Source organism: Nymphalis io, chromosome 10, assembly GCF_905147045.1.
Source record: "Nymphalis io chromosome 10, ilAglIoxx1.1, whole genome shotgun sequence".
Classification (NCBI taxonomy): domain Eukaryota; kingdom Metazoa; phylum Arthropoda; class Insecta; order Lepidoptera; family Nymphalidae; genus Nymphalis; species Nymphalis io.
The window spans coordinates 3093550-3108994 of NC_065897.1; the positions used below are offsets into that span (position 1 = coordinate 3093550).

The 15445-nt window shown below is 32.4% G+C and overlaps 1 protein-coding gene across 5 annotated transcripts; it reads left to right on the plus strand.

The window, feature by feature from the left end:
- The first annotated feature begins 5176 nt into the window (after nucleotides 1-5176).
- LOC126771346 (neuroendocrine protein 7B2) lies at nucleotides 5177-12779 on the plus strand. 5 transcript variants are annotated; one of them, XM_050491199.1, is made up of 7 exons: nucleotides 5177-5363; nucleotides 5467-5534; nucleotides 9443-9533; nucleotides 9767-9990; nucleotides 10403-10560; nucleotides 11374-11558; nucleotides 11911-12779. In XM_050491199.1, the coding sequence occupies exons 2-7, from the start codon at nucleotides 5530-5532 to the stop codon at nucleotides 11983-11985; spliced, it is 738 nt and encodes a 245-aa protein (XP_050347156.1). In that variant the 5' UTR covers nucleotides 5177-5363; nucleotides 5467-5529; the 3' UTR covers nucleotides 11986-12779. The 5 variants fall into 5 exon arrangements, with proteins under 5 accessions (XP_050347156.1, XP_050347157.1, XP_050347155.1 ...); XM_050491200.1 differs by having other exon boundaries at nucleotides 5177-5294; XM_050491198.1 differs by lacking the exon at nucleotides 5467-5534 and having other exon boundaries at nucleotides 5177-5367.
- The last annotated feature ends 2666 nt before the right edge of the window (nucleotides 12780-15445 follow it).

A 15445-nucleotide genomic window follows, 5' to 3' on the forward strand; every position in this document is an offset into this window, starting at 1 on the left:
ATTTTATTAAAAATGATTGAAATTTAAATTGGTTATTTTCTGTGAATCTCTTACTCCCCGTTTCCCTATCTATATATAAAATTAATACAGTTAAACATAATATCTTCCTAATAAGTAAGGTGTTGACATTTACTGGTGGGCTTTGTGCAAGCTCGTCTAGTTAATTACCACCCACTCATCAGATATTTTACGCAAAACAGCAGTACTTGGTATTGCCCTGTTCCAGTATGAAGGGTGAGTGAGCCATTGTAATTACAGGCACAAGGGACATAACATTTTAGTTCCCAAGGTTGGTAACTAAGATATTATATAAGCGATGGTTAACATTTCTTACAATGCCAATGTCTATGGGCGTTGGTGACCACTTAGCATCAGGTGGCCCATATGCTCGTCCGCCTACCTGTGCAATAAAAACAAGAATAAAAACGAAAAGTGCAGATATAAGTATCTATTATATCATAAAAAGATACGACCAAGTTTTGTTGTCCTCTAAATTTTGTCGCAGTAGGCCCGGGCGTAGTCGGCTTATATATGTATGTATACTGGAAATCCGCCTCTGCATGTACATCGAACTTATAACCATAAGGATAACCCTTATCGTCAATATAAACCTTATTCGGCATTAGACAATGATATTATACAAAAAAAGAAACAGGAACAATTAATTATTGCATTAAAAAAGTTTTGAAAAACAAAAAGTAAAAAAAAAGCTAGCGCCATCTCTTGCCGATCGTTCATACTACATCATCTTCACAGCTTTGTGTCCTTCATTACTTTTCTCAAGATAGCTAGATAATTTTTTATAATAAATTATAGATGGCGTTAAACTATGAAATAATAAGAGGACTTCTAAACTAAAAGTGTTTATATTAGAGGTATTAAATAAATATATACAGACTTACATTAAAAAATATACTGCAATGTGTAGATGAGGGTATGGAGTGACGACAATGCTAGCAGCAATTCTCCAATAAATCGCAATTCTTATATCTGGGGAAAAAATGTATCAGCCTCCCTGACAACGAGGGAGCCTGATGATAAGTGGCCACCTAACTAATATTATAAATCAGTTGGTGGCGCGTTGGCAAAGTGAGGAACTTATCATCAGGCCCATATGGCAGTCTGTATACCTATTTTATATGTGTCTGTTTATAGTTACTCTTGCTTACTCACCCTTCAAACCAGAACACAACAATACTAAGTATTATTGCTTGTATTCTATTTGGCGGTAGAATATGTGGTAAGGTAGGTAGGTACGACCAGTACCTACCCAGGACTTACATAAAGCCCTTCCACCAAGTAAATAATGAGATGTGAAGATCTCATCTCAATTAATTGAATCTTTCATGTTGTATTTCTTTTTGTTCTTAAACCTAGTATACACGGACATTATGTTAATTATTTGTATCCATCTAGAGCTGGGTTTTTATGGCCACAAGGGATATATTTAATTGTCTGGAGGCTGAAGGCAATAATATAGGATGTTTTATATATATATGTTTCATTACTTAATTAGTTGACAATATATGTACCTTCTGCATTTGCAACAGTAACTATTGAGCTTCTTCACGGTAGAATCTACATTTCCAACCGATCGTAGCTTACTATTTAATGTAATCCTGTAATATAACGAAACGAAATTGTTTATACAGCGTATTTGATAATATTTTATTTGATGATTGGGATGTGTAAAGATGTAACTTTTTTATATATTTATTTATATTCATAATTATAAAAGAATATGAGACGAATGGAAAAGAAAATGGAAAAGTTTCCATCGGGTGTGATAACAGTCAAGCGCTAGTCTATATAGTTAAAAAAAAAAATTAAAATGAACTGCCGTTATGTGAATTGGGCCAATGGGACGAGATGGTTTTTTTGTTACACTTTACGTATTAACAACTCAACCGATCATTATGAAATTTTGTATACACGTTGTCAGGTGTACAGGGGACATAGGGTACCTAACACCCTCCCCCACCTATAAGCGGGCGGGTGAAGTAGCGGGCGGAAACTAATAATATATTATGTTAAGTTGACAATTTTAGTTGTTATTTGAATGATTGATGGCTAAAACAAGTTTATTTTGAACGCTCTAACAGTAATGAGTTTGAGGGATTTTTCACTATCGCCCGTAGATAATGGAACCGTGTGAAATATTAACCCGTAATATTATGTTGAAAATATGTATGTATGGGATCTATCTACATTATCAATGCACCACTCAAATGTTACGTTCCTTGTGACTATAAAAACTGGTCACCAGATTTCATTGGTCACAAAAAATTAACATGAGATCTTCGCATCTCATTTTCATTAATTTAGTGGTAAGATTTTGTGCAAGCCCTTCTGGATACGTACCACCCATCAGATATTCTACCGTACAATAGCAATACTTCATATCCAGTGTACTGTACCCAGCTACAGGCACATTAAAACAGGTATAAGACTGCCAAATTGGCCATTTGATGATAAATCCCTCACATCGCCAATGCGCCACTTTTCAATTTTAATATGTTATGTGACCATTTATCACCACGTGGCCCAGAACACAACAATCCATCTGCTCATTCAGTTTTCAATCCGATTCTATCTGTTCTGTGGGCAGCCCCTTTTTTATCACGCAGTTGAAACCTATACAAAGGTACCCGGCTCTTTTGGTTCCTCGGTTATGTGGGATTCTTACCCCCTAATACTACTGCGATGGTCGTCCGGCACGGATCGGAGAGGCTTCGTGCTGTGCTTCACTCGTGGCTCGACGGATCTCTTCTTAGGAGGCGAAGGTAATCTCGCTCCCCGCACTCCTTGTTAGTGCTTACGGCAGTGCGAGGTCTTCACGGCTGCCTTCCTCCTCAGGGCCGTTTGAAATAGAACGTACCGCCCTCCATACCGATTCCCTTGCGGAGCATCACCAAAACGATTACTTACCGGGAGAGGTCGTTTCTGACCTCGCGAACCAGGATTTGCTTGGCCACACGTGTTCTAGCCACTGGGCGATCTTGACTTACCACTGCTGTTTAATCTTCTCCTTTTCTGTTAAGGATAACTATAAAAATTTATTTAAACAACTAGCTAACGCTCGCGGCTTCACCCGCGTGGGAGGAGGTGCATGTGTTTGATATCCTATGTCATTTTCTTTACCCCTGACAACATGTATGTAAATTTCATGATGATTAGTTGATTAGATATGAAGTGAAAGCGTAACAAACAAATTAACAAAATCATATTCTCATTCATAATATTAGTAAGGAATTATATTATTTAATTAAAATTTTAGGTAATAGTCAATATATTTTATGAGTTGGGAAAATGTGAACTCTGACATTTAATATTAAACTAAGAATAGTAAAACACGGTGGAAAGGTATCGGTCGCTGATATAGATGTAGTACATAGGTATAACTGTTTGCTAGAGAAATCGATAAAATCCAGGCACCGATGCAACACCCAATTGTGTGCATCTCGTCCCTCAAACATCCGCTGTCTCTTTTATAAACGAACCTATGGAATAGGACCGTGCGAGGAAGATAGATGTACTCGTAATTTCAATTAACAAGAAAGTAATAGCAATATATCAAGTGCATCGAAATCAAAACGAATTCGAAGTTCTCTCGCTACAATCTCGCTACGATGTAGAAGCGATATGGCATCGTCATCGGTTCCGCCGTTCGGCAGCGTGCCGGTAGTACGAACAAAGAAAACCGCTACGAGATTCCAGAGTGACATCGAGGCTGTATCGTTGAGATATTGGTATTATATCAAGAACAGATTCGTTTTCAGCTGCAAATTACGTTCGAAATTCATTTATCCCTACTTTTGTAACTCATTCGAAAATGAATATTTCGCTGTTAACTGTTTTCAATTATTCGTTTGCACATACACTTAAGCTTCAAAAGAAGTTTTCGTTAAAGAAACAATTTATGCCAAAAAATATGGGTTACTGATTAATTGTTCTGTCACGTATGCCATTGATTATGCAAAATATGTTTACCTTGAACTTGTAACCTTGGGCTGGCAAGGTCGATAAAGGACAGGGGGAAATTGAACAATGTTCTAGAGCTTTATAGCGTGTTAATGCAAACTTGCATTAAATATTTTCTTAATGCTAACCTATAGAATAATAGTAAAACATACAAATTATAAATGTGTAAAACGCTAGAATAATATAAGATTTTATTAATAAGTTATTAATTTTAAATAATTTACATTATCAATTTTTATTATTTTAGTCAAATTTAAAATAGTCCCTCCCGATTCCCAACGCAAAGCTGCCCATAATGCAGGCTGCATTTCCACGCTGTATGGCAATGGACAACCTTTGTGCCAAGTGGGACCCGGAGCGACTGTCAAATCCCCTCTCTCTAAGTTAGAATTATACTAAATTATTCCAATTTCAAAGGGAATTCAAGAAAGTCTGACTTTTACATTCAAGTTTGTTTTTTCATTAGGAATACTACCAGTATCATGCTAAGAAATTTCTTCATCAGTTTATCGATGCAATCTAAAGCCACTCTGGTAGCCACGCGTAATGAAATTTTTCGTTTTTATGTTCTTTGCCAATAAATAACTGTTGGCACAAGTTATCGGTCTCCGTTTATTAGTATTAGACGCTTATTATTACCGTATTTTAGTAATTTCAAAGTAAGCATAATAATATAATTTAAGCGTTATATATATATATATATGAGCGTTAACTATTTGTTTAAATAAATTGTTATAGTTAGCAAATTCGATTTTTGTTTATGCAAATCTGTAAATAGTTATCCTTTATTTAAATAAGTATTCATATAAGGAAAATAATTATTTAAACAAATCAGCTATCTGATTGATTAGCTGTTTACTAATTGTTATTTTATGGTAATTAAAAAAGTATTAATAATATCAATGAGTAATACTTGCTAATGTAATGATGATACAAATTTATTATTACATATTGTAGTTTTAACATTCTTATAATTAATTATTATGTTTTACAAACGTAACTCGCTTTATTTTAATGTTTTTATAAAATGAAAAATAATTAATCCAATATGAACTTTCTCGTAGTAATGGCTGTTAAATGTCGAAGTTAACTTAAATTCAGAATATACCTGCGTAGATTCGCTTAGGGCGCATGCGCGGCCTTTATCGATCCCCCGGAAACGGTCACAGAAGCCCATTTCGCTGGTGAATCTGAACCGGTGAGTACATATCTAGGAAAATAGTGTCCAGACCAAAAGATAGTCAGTCAAAACCAAGTGCATGTACCTTGCCGTGGCGTTGATCATAATAATAGCAAGTTTGGTCAGGCTGCAAGTAAGTCGGATTTTGATTATTATGAAATGGACGCTTTTTTCTATTCCTCCACCACAATTTCTGCTCTGTGTAAGTAAATGTTAAATGTTACTATCTTCTTTATAGTTTATATTTTGCATTGTAACTTTTTATTTATATGCTATTTATTTTTGTTTCGTCATCACCGGCAAAGGTGACCCTTGGCACGCGTCGCCCATCCACGTCACGGCTATGACGCATTCACCCTGCCTTTTTGATGGTGTAAGACTTTTTATTTCTATGTTACTTGGCTATACTTCTTTATATAGTTTTATTTTATGTGGGTGTGTTTGTCGTGCCTTGTGATTTTTTAGTCTGTAATATACATATATTAATTTGCTTGTATATAACCCGCTCGCTGGTGTCTTAATCTGCTCTGTAATAATTTACTTTATGGAAAAATTGTTATTTTTGGTATGAGAATGGTGATGCAACAAGTAGAGTCTGCGCAGTACAGACTTTTGGCGCTAACTACCACTGTCTTTAATTTGATAAAAATAGCTGTATAAAGTTATGTCGTGTGATAAAAAAGTTGAAACTGTTTATTTTCTCAAAAAATTACATAAAAAGAACACTTTTTTATATGAGTCGTTTCGAGTTTGCGTCGAGTTGCATTCGATGATGTTGCGATAAATCGTGGGTGCAAGACCTGCGCGTTGCATCCCCGGAGTATTGACGTTGTTGTATTTAGATTTGACCTTTGCCTAGGTCTTTCCGAAGACAAAGAAAATGAAATATTTTATGTCATCCTCAGTTATTTGTTTTGCGAATGATTATTCAAAACGAATTACTGCTGCACTTTAATTAAAGATATAACAACTTGATTTTTTTAAATTATTTATAATAATCAAGTCAATATACAATTTTAATTTTTAAATTAAAATGTTCGTGATGTAAATTAAGGCTCGCTTTACCAATTTAATACTCGACGCATCAGGTATTGATTTATGAGTTGCCCCTAAACCTCCCTTTCGAGATGATTCTAGGGGAGGAGTAGGGTGAGCTACCCCCATTCTAGATAATTCGTAGGTTGACCGGCGCAGCTGCGCGCGATGCACTATTGCACAATTTATTGATTTATGGACGGCCATTGCTATTCGTGTTGTGTAATCGAACCAAGTATTTTATTTGTATCTTATTAATAAATAACGCCTTAAATCCCCCAAATTAATTTTAAATAATGCTAAGTGTTTCGCGATTTTTATTTTAATGCAATACCAATGCACCACCAAGCGGCGTCGTGTTCGAAGTGTACAAAAGTATTGTCAAATGTATTGTAATTGTATGGTAAAATATTCGAAATATTCTTGATTTGTAAAATAAATAAATTATAAATATTTTTTTTGTATTCTTAAACGATGTAACAAAGCAATGATTTTTTAAATAATTTCAAAGCAAACGTTATTAAAATAAATTTTTCGAAACAGATTAATTGCTTGTAAATGAAAATTCCTAATATAAAAAGTAAAAATAATAAAATAACAATAGTCAAATAAATATAAACAAAAAGGTGGATTATAAAAAAGTAGATGGGAATATCTATTAGTATGTATCGTTGACAGCGAAGGCGCTGCGCGGGCGGAGGACGCGCCGCTGTCCGCCCACTACCGGCGCCCGCGCAGGTGCCCGCCCCGCGTACCCCCGTCAGAGAATAATTAAACACAGAGCTTTTTTAATTAAATCAATATCACTAAAATTTTACGTATAAGATAGTACCAATTCTATCACAAATCTTGACATAAATATTAGTCAATAGCAAATTTCTTAAACATCTTAGTTATTTTGGTCTGTTTGATGAGCAATAACCGTTACTTCTTACTCACTTAGCCTTTATAAGGCTGTCTTCGCGACAGTCGATACTCTAAAATTAATTAGAATTCTAATTAATATTTTAATTTTAATTTATACTTAATTACATAGTGATTAATAATAAAAAATATTACATATTGAGACCGGTGTTGATTTGGTGTATTAACGTATATTTTCTTAATACAAAAAATATATATATTTCTAAATTATATACGATATCGTTCTTATAATTTGACACAAATAAAGCCGAATTTTAATGAAAAGAAACAACAATAATTAATTGGAATATTTGTATAATATCATCTACTCTATGATCATAGAAAGTTTGAATGAACGCTAGTGAATGGAAATACTTTGCGATCATTTAGCTCGAACCGCACAAACCGGTCTTTTATCGCACTCGAGTCTCATTCAAGAGAATTACATTACCGATACTTGTTTTACGTTTTTAGAGATTTGATGTTGCTTAGTATTTAGAGTGCGAGTACATTTTTACAATTTAAAAGAAAACATAGCATATAATTATTGTTATAGGCATGTACTCACTAAAACTATTTACAGGATATTTTGTTACTATAAAAAAATGGAATATAAAATAATATAGGATATATTCTAAGATAAAGGCATTGTTTTCCTTCCGTTAATATTGATAGGCCTTAGGATGTTTTATTATTCTTTGATAATTTAATTCTCACGATTAAAAAGTATTGATAAGTATTAATAAAAATTTAGGACGATAGAAAAACGTAGTTGATTTTTAACGCAAGAGAAAATAAATTATTGGCCTACATATTTATTATTGTTGAAATATGTACTAATTTTTTGGTGTTTTGTCTTGTTAGAATCTACATTCCGAACCGGTTGACTGCTTGTTTGCTTAATTAAGCGATTGTTTAATTCTTTGAATGATTGATTCATTGCCTGATTGATTTATTTATATGATTGTATGACTGAAGGGTATTTAGTTGTTTTTTGACTTGATTGTTTGAGCGTTTGATTGATTGATTCATAGATTGTTTGGTTGTTTGTTAGTTTGATTGTTTGAATATTTGACTGTTTGAAAGTTTGTTTGTTTGACGGTTTGACTGCTTGACTGTTGTTGGTTGGTTGGTTAGTTGGTTGCTTGATTGGTTGACTGTTCGACTGTTTGGTTGTTCGACTGTTTGATTTTTTTGATGGTTTGATTGATATATTGATTGTTTGATTGATTGGTTGTTTGACTATTTGATGGTTTGATAGATTGATTGATTGATTGATAGATTGATTGGTTGTTCGGCTGTTTGATAGTTCTGTTGTTTGTTGATTGATTGTTTGACTTTTTGACTGTTTGACAATTTGGTTATTTGACTGTTTGGCTACTTGACTGTTTGTTTGCTTGATTGTTTGATTGTTCAATTGCTTGACTGTTTGATTGGTTGACTATTTGACTGTTTGGTTGTTTGATTGATTGATAGATTGACTGTTTGGTTGTTTGATTGATTGACTGTTTGGTTGTTTGGTTGCTTGATTATTTGACTGTTTGATTGTTTGGTTATTTGATTGCTTCATTGATTGATTGTTTTTCGGTTCGATTGTTTTGTTTTATTGTTTGCTTGATTAAAATACAAAGCAGCAGCTCGAAGTTAGGAGAACGACAGTGTTTCATACCGGTATGTTGGAATAAAACCCCTAAAAAAGATTTTTTTCTAAACATGATTTTTTTTTCGGTCATATCATCATTGGAGTATTCAGGGAATAGCAGATATTTGTGCTTATAACGTTTATTGATAAGATCATAAACGATATATAATCATTTTTTATTCAAATTACAATATATAAAACAACAATTACTCGAAAACAATTATAATGCTAATATAAACGGAATTGTTTCAAAGAAGCCGACAAGGAACGCCAAAATGTTAAATGCGATCTTTATCTTAACGCCTACGATCACTATACAATAGATTTGAGTGATTTTTTATATAAACAAAAACATCTCGTAATAATGTTATGTCATGTTAAGTTGTATGGCTTGATTGATTTGCATCTTCGCTCATAAAATGACAAGCATATATAAAAAAAAAACAATCGGCTATGTTTCTGTAGTAACAATGATTAATTGTAAATTTTTCATTTTTTACATTCATTGATCTTATAATTACTTTATTATGAATAATGATAATAGTTTATTTATAATCACTTAAATGCTAGAAAATAAGTTTAATACAGGCTTTGTAATAATATTAAGCTGGCTATCAATACAGACATTAGCATTTTTCATTTTTACACATTAAACTGCGATGTTTAGTTTGACAAAATTATTACATATATTTTACTTTTAGATACGCAATGGGCCCCAAAGGAGCGGTAATTATGGGCTTAAGCATCGTCGGGGCGATGGCGTTTATCCCCCATGGTTCTATTGGGGGCGAGGTTTGTAAATTAATACAGATAAAAAATGTATACTATTATGTAATACGCTAGATAGCCCATCTTTTGAGAACGGTTTTATAATGAATTAAAATAAAAAATCTTCAAAAATTAAATGTCATGTCAAGTAAAAACACGGGATTGATAAGAATCAGTGATCTGATATCGAAGCCCAGTGGAGTAATTAAAAAATTAAGGAAGAGTACAAAAATCCTTAGCAATGGATGTGTTCACAGGACCGTGCCTTAACAGAAGCTTTACTTCGTGAAGTTGTCGAGCGTATGGGCAAGGACCTGAACGATGCCGCGTCAACTTACCTCGACTTTCCGTCGAACGAGAGGCACCTCGCGTTGATGTCCAGAGCCAACAAAGAGCTGGAGAACGAGCAGTTAGATTACGATTCTCTCATCGACGGCAACCCCAACCCCAGCCTGCGCGACCAAGAGTATTTGCAGCACAGGTAATTTTTAAAAGACTTATATTAAAACTTTTTATAGTTAACTTTTTTTATCGTGAATAATAGTCTCTAGTACTAGTTAGGTTTTGTCTTAAGATCTCGCCTTCAAACATCGAATTGATTTATAAGAAAAAAAACGCAATTTAAATTTATTAAATATTTCTCTTTTCAATTGTCATAGCATATGAAGCCATGAATCTTTCGGGTCCAATCGGATTACGAGAGTTATGAAATGACTATGTTTTATATTATATTCTTGTACGCTATATTATATTTCCTGCGCAGCTAGTCTCCATCGGCTACCGTGGTGAAAATCAGTCAGGGGGATATATTTCAAAAAGTTTAAATCAATAAATTTACTATATAAATAATCATATCTATTTATAGAGGAAACTGATTTTAAAATATTTTTTAGTTCATTATGGGGCCATCAGTACGTAACCGGTGGTGCGGGAGAGGGTGAACAGCGTCTACGTCCATCAGGTCTGGTTCCCAACCGCCAGATGATCAAGACCGACGCGGTCCTCCCAGCTTATTGCAACCCCCCTAACCCGTGTCCTGTTGGATATACCGGTAAGAAATTTGTATATATTATATATTGCATACTATTTTCTACGAGCAGCTTCGCTTGTGTGAGGGACTGAGATGTAACCCTGTCCTTTACTGGAATCCTGACAACGTTTATGTAAAATTTCATGACGATCGCTTGAGTTATTAAGACGAGAAAGCGTAACAAACAAATAAATAAAAAACTCACTTACTCAGTTTCAAAATTTGACCCAGCGATTCCTATTTACAGGTTAAATAAAAGCACTTAATCAATGATGCTCAGGAACTAGAACAGGAATAATTAAATTCTAATTAAGTTAAAATTAAGTTTCTAATGATTTTATAAGTATACACTCGTTTTAACTGTTAACATTTTTACTAATATTTCTAAATTAAAAATTAATTTTAGCTAACCTGCAATAATTATTTTATACCAAAGAAAGTGTTGAGTAAAATTTAATTATGTTTTAAAAAAGGTCTTGATTATTGAGTAAATTAAAAAAATACATATACAGTAACTTTGAATCGGCTTACCTGAATGTGCAATAAACATATAAGATACTGAACGGAACGCAAAAAGAATCATCGCAATCGGTTAATAAACAGAATATTGATACGCATATACATTAAATATATAAATTATTATATATTTAATAATTATATATTTAATTAATATATTATACAGAAGAATCGAGAATTGCCGTTGCAATCGGTTAAAAATAAAGAGATAATTTAAAATTAGAATGTCGTATATGTCGTGTCGCATACAAGTTTTGTAGTACAAATAGTATCCGTAAGGCAACACAGAAAAATTCTAATGATTATTTGTATATACAGAAGAACAAGGCTGCATTACGGACTTTGAGAACACTGCCGCCTTCAGCCGTGAGTACCAACTCTCACAGCGATGCATGTGTGACGGCGAGCACATGTTCAGTTGCCCGCCAGAGCCGCCCTCCGGATATGAGATGCGGTTCCCTGACCACCACAAGAACCTGGTGGCCAAGAAGTACAAGGACGACGTTAGTATTAATTAGTCATTTTACACAAGTAGTAAAAAGTTCTTTAAAGTTTTAGCTGTGGAACTCGTTTTGTCCATCACGATTTATCGATAAATTGCTTATGTATGAAATATATTGACGCCATTTTGTTTCGCACAATGCTTATAATATTAATTTGTTATATTTTGTTACTATTACGATACGAGAAAACTTTTTTTAATATAATCATATTGATATGTGAATTGCAGAATTAGTCATTGCAACATTTGAAAATTCTTGTCAAAATATGGGTTGGCTATACTTAAAAAAAAAGCAATGTCACTGGATAAATTTTCAAAGATTTAGATTTTTAATGTATCGATTAAAATTTTAGGTGGAAAACCCGTACCTACTGGGTGCACGTCTACCTATAGCAGCCAAAAAAGGATTCGACGTTCGCGTTTATTAATTTTTGTCTTACGGTAGTTCTACATCACAGTGTTAGATTATACTAAATGTCTTAAAGATGATAGGATATATATTTGTGTAAACTTTTTCCGATAACCATTGCAATCTCATTTTGGAACGGAATGGTCTTTGTTATTGTATGGGATGGTGTTTTTAAGATCCTAGCTAAGGCATCACTTTACGACTTTCACGGTTTACAAATTCATATGAATAACGTCGTATGTTTAAATTATTTTCGTTCCAGTTTATTATATGTTTATCATTAAATTTTACACACTTTCTTTTAATTTTTTAATAATATTTTCATATAATATATATTTACTTTAGGATAATTATTGCAGATATACTCTGTCTTGCATGTACATATGACACTATTAGACATTATGAGGTCCACAGAATCAAGATATAACTAGATGTATATATATTTAAATCGTTTTAAGATGTATATTGAAAACATATGTATGATGGAGTAACCTCTTTTAGTAATTGTACATATGAAAACGCACTGGGTTCATGGTTACCGCAATGTGTAGATGCTATGTGCTATAAGCATATTATTAGCAAGGTCATGATACTCGTTTAGAATATAACAATTTTAAATTATTGAATGGCGCATGATAATAAACAGTAATAACAATAATAATAAAGTAACTCGTAATTAATAAAATAAGAAATAAAATTATTATTATTAATAATAATAACGACAAGACCGCATACTTTCACTAGTAGGACATTCTAAATAAAAGTTATATTCACGCTACAAAATTAGTTATTTCTAAATTCGGTTAGATTTAGAGAAGTAAGAAAATCGTTTTTATAAAAAATATAAAATAAATAAAAAAAAACCCAAAAAATAAAAACAAATTAAAATAATAAAAATATAAAAAAAATTATATTATCAAAACACAACAAAAAAAAAAACGTAGTTAGTTTTATTCGATGCCTTTGATGCTGGGTCTGTGAGATTCTGTTTAAACGATTTTTTTCTAAATATTGTCGTAGAAAGTAAGCTATTCTCGCAGATTATGTGGTAATCATCCAAAAGTAGCTGTACTAGCTGGTTCATATTAGGTCGAGCCGACACATTAATCGGCCCGACAAATGTGTCGTATCTACATATATAGGCGTGTATATGTCAATAGTACTCTCCTCGTTAGTGGGTTCCGTTTAAACTATCGACCTACGTTTAACGGACTTTCTGCCACGTTTAATTTTCGATTTAGATATTATGACTATAATCATGGACTGCTTATGGCTTTCATCGACTTAGTTGGCACGACATCATCGGAACATCAAAAGCCGACCGAGAGTCAGCGACAAAACTGTAGGCTCGACTTTTTGTGAACCAGTTTTAAGGACAAAAAAGTAAATAAGGACTGAAAGGTTTTAAGGCAGCTTATTGTTAGAATATTTTTTTTTATATTTGAATATGTTTCAAGTATATATAACTCAGAAAGTAAATAAAAGCCATATTTCATTACATACTTATGTTATATATATTTATTTAACATAAGTTTAAATTTTAGTTTATTGTTATAATTTCAATATATGTATACATCTTATTAATACCTCTGATCCATAAAATGATCAATTATTTATATATATCTATTTTTTGTATTTGAATAATTTTATCAGAATTTTACAGACACATGTCAGCCAATAAATATCTTAAGTATTTGAAGCGTACGATGTTATTATTAGGTTAGTAGCTAGATACCGATTACTTAATTAAATACTTAGAAAATAACTTTAATAATAATAAGATATTCGTAAGAAATTAATTTATAAATATTATAATTCTTTAATGTCTCATTGTTGAAGATTTCTCATATTGTTGCAAAAATGACTACGCAAAATATAGCATTTCGTAGTCGATACAACATGGCGCTGAGGTCACACTGAATTCACATTTGTCATGTCATGTGTCAAGGCTTATCATTAAAATAAAAAGAAAGTGTTGCAGAAATACGAGAATAAAATCTAGCGGTTTTTTCTATAGCTTAATGATGGCAAGATCTTATAATTAAAAGTTCCAAAATTTAAAGTAGTAACTCAATTCTATAAGCCGAGATGGCCTAGTGGTTAGAACGCGTGCATCTTAACCGATGATCGTGGGTTCAAACCCGGGCAAGCACCACTGAATTTTCATGTGCTTAATTTCTGTTTATAATTCATCTCGTGCTTGACGGTGAAGGAAAACATCGTGAGGAAACCTGCATGTGTCTAATTTCATTGAAATTATGCCACATGTGTATTCTACCAACCCGCATTGGAGCAGCGTGGTGGAAAAAGCTCCAAACCTTTTCCTCAAAAGGGAGAGGAGGCCTTAGCCCAGCAGTGGGACATTAACAGGCTGTTACTACTCAACTCAAATCGGTATATACGATAACATTAACTTAATCATAGGCTACATAATACGTGACGCGGAAATAGTATTTTTAAATAGATAAATCGGTGCACAGCACAACGTTTCAAAAATAACAATAATTTTTTATGTCATAACATATATGTATTTTAAAAAAAAAAACAAATAATTTTGTGTGAAAACAGACTTTATAAAGTTTTTTTTTCTGGTTTATTATTATCTGTTATTACTTGGTGGTAGAACGTTGTGCAAGTTCGTCTGGGTAGGTACCACCCACTCATCAGATATTCTATCGTAAAACAGCAGTACTTAATATTGCTGTGTTCCGGTTTGAAGGGTGAGTGAGCCAGTGAAACTACAGGTACAAGGGATATAACATCTTAGTTCCCAAGGTCGGGGGCGTATTGGCTATTGAAGCTATGGTTAATATTTCTTACAATGCCGATGTATGCTATAATATATATATATATATATATTATAGCATACATCGGCATATATATATATATATATTATATGTATATTATATATATAATATATATATATTATATTATATGTGCATATATATATATAAATAATATTTTTTATATATATATATATATAAATATTATAATATTTAAATTTATATATATATATATATATATATAAATAATTATAATATATATAAACGTATATATATATTATAGCATACATCGGCATTGTAAGAAATATATATATATATACAAACGTATGTTTATGCCAAAGACAGCAGATTGGACGTTTATAATACGTTAAACAAACATCTTAGGTTTTAATACCAAATTCAGCAACACGTTATAAATATTTATCTCGTGCAACATGGAGTTGAGAGAAGTTTTCGGGAGATCGAACTAACAATTTTAGAAAATCAATATGGGACATTTAGGAATTTAATTACTTGGTACTTCATCGTGATATTTATATTAATTATAATTTTTATTATTAATTAAAAAAAGTAAAAAATACTAATTACGCCACAAAAAAACCTCATCATAGGCTTGTAAGATTTTGAAGACATTTAGCTAATAAATGGGTGTATTAAGAAACATTTTTGTGAAACTAAAGCATTTTTTTATTTAAA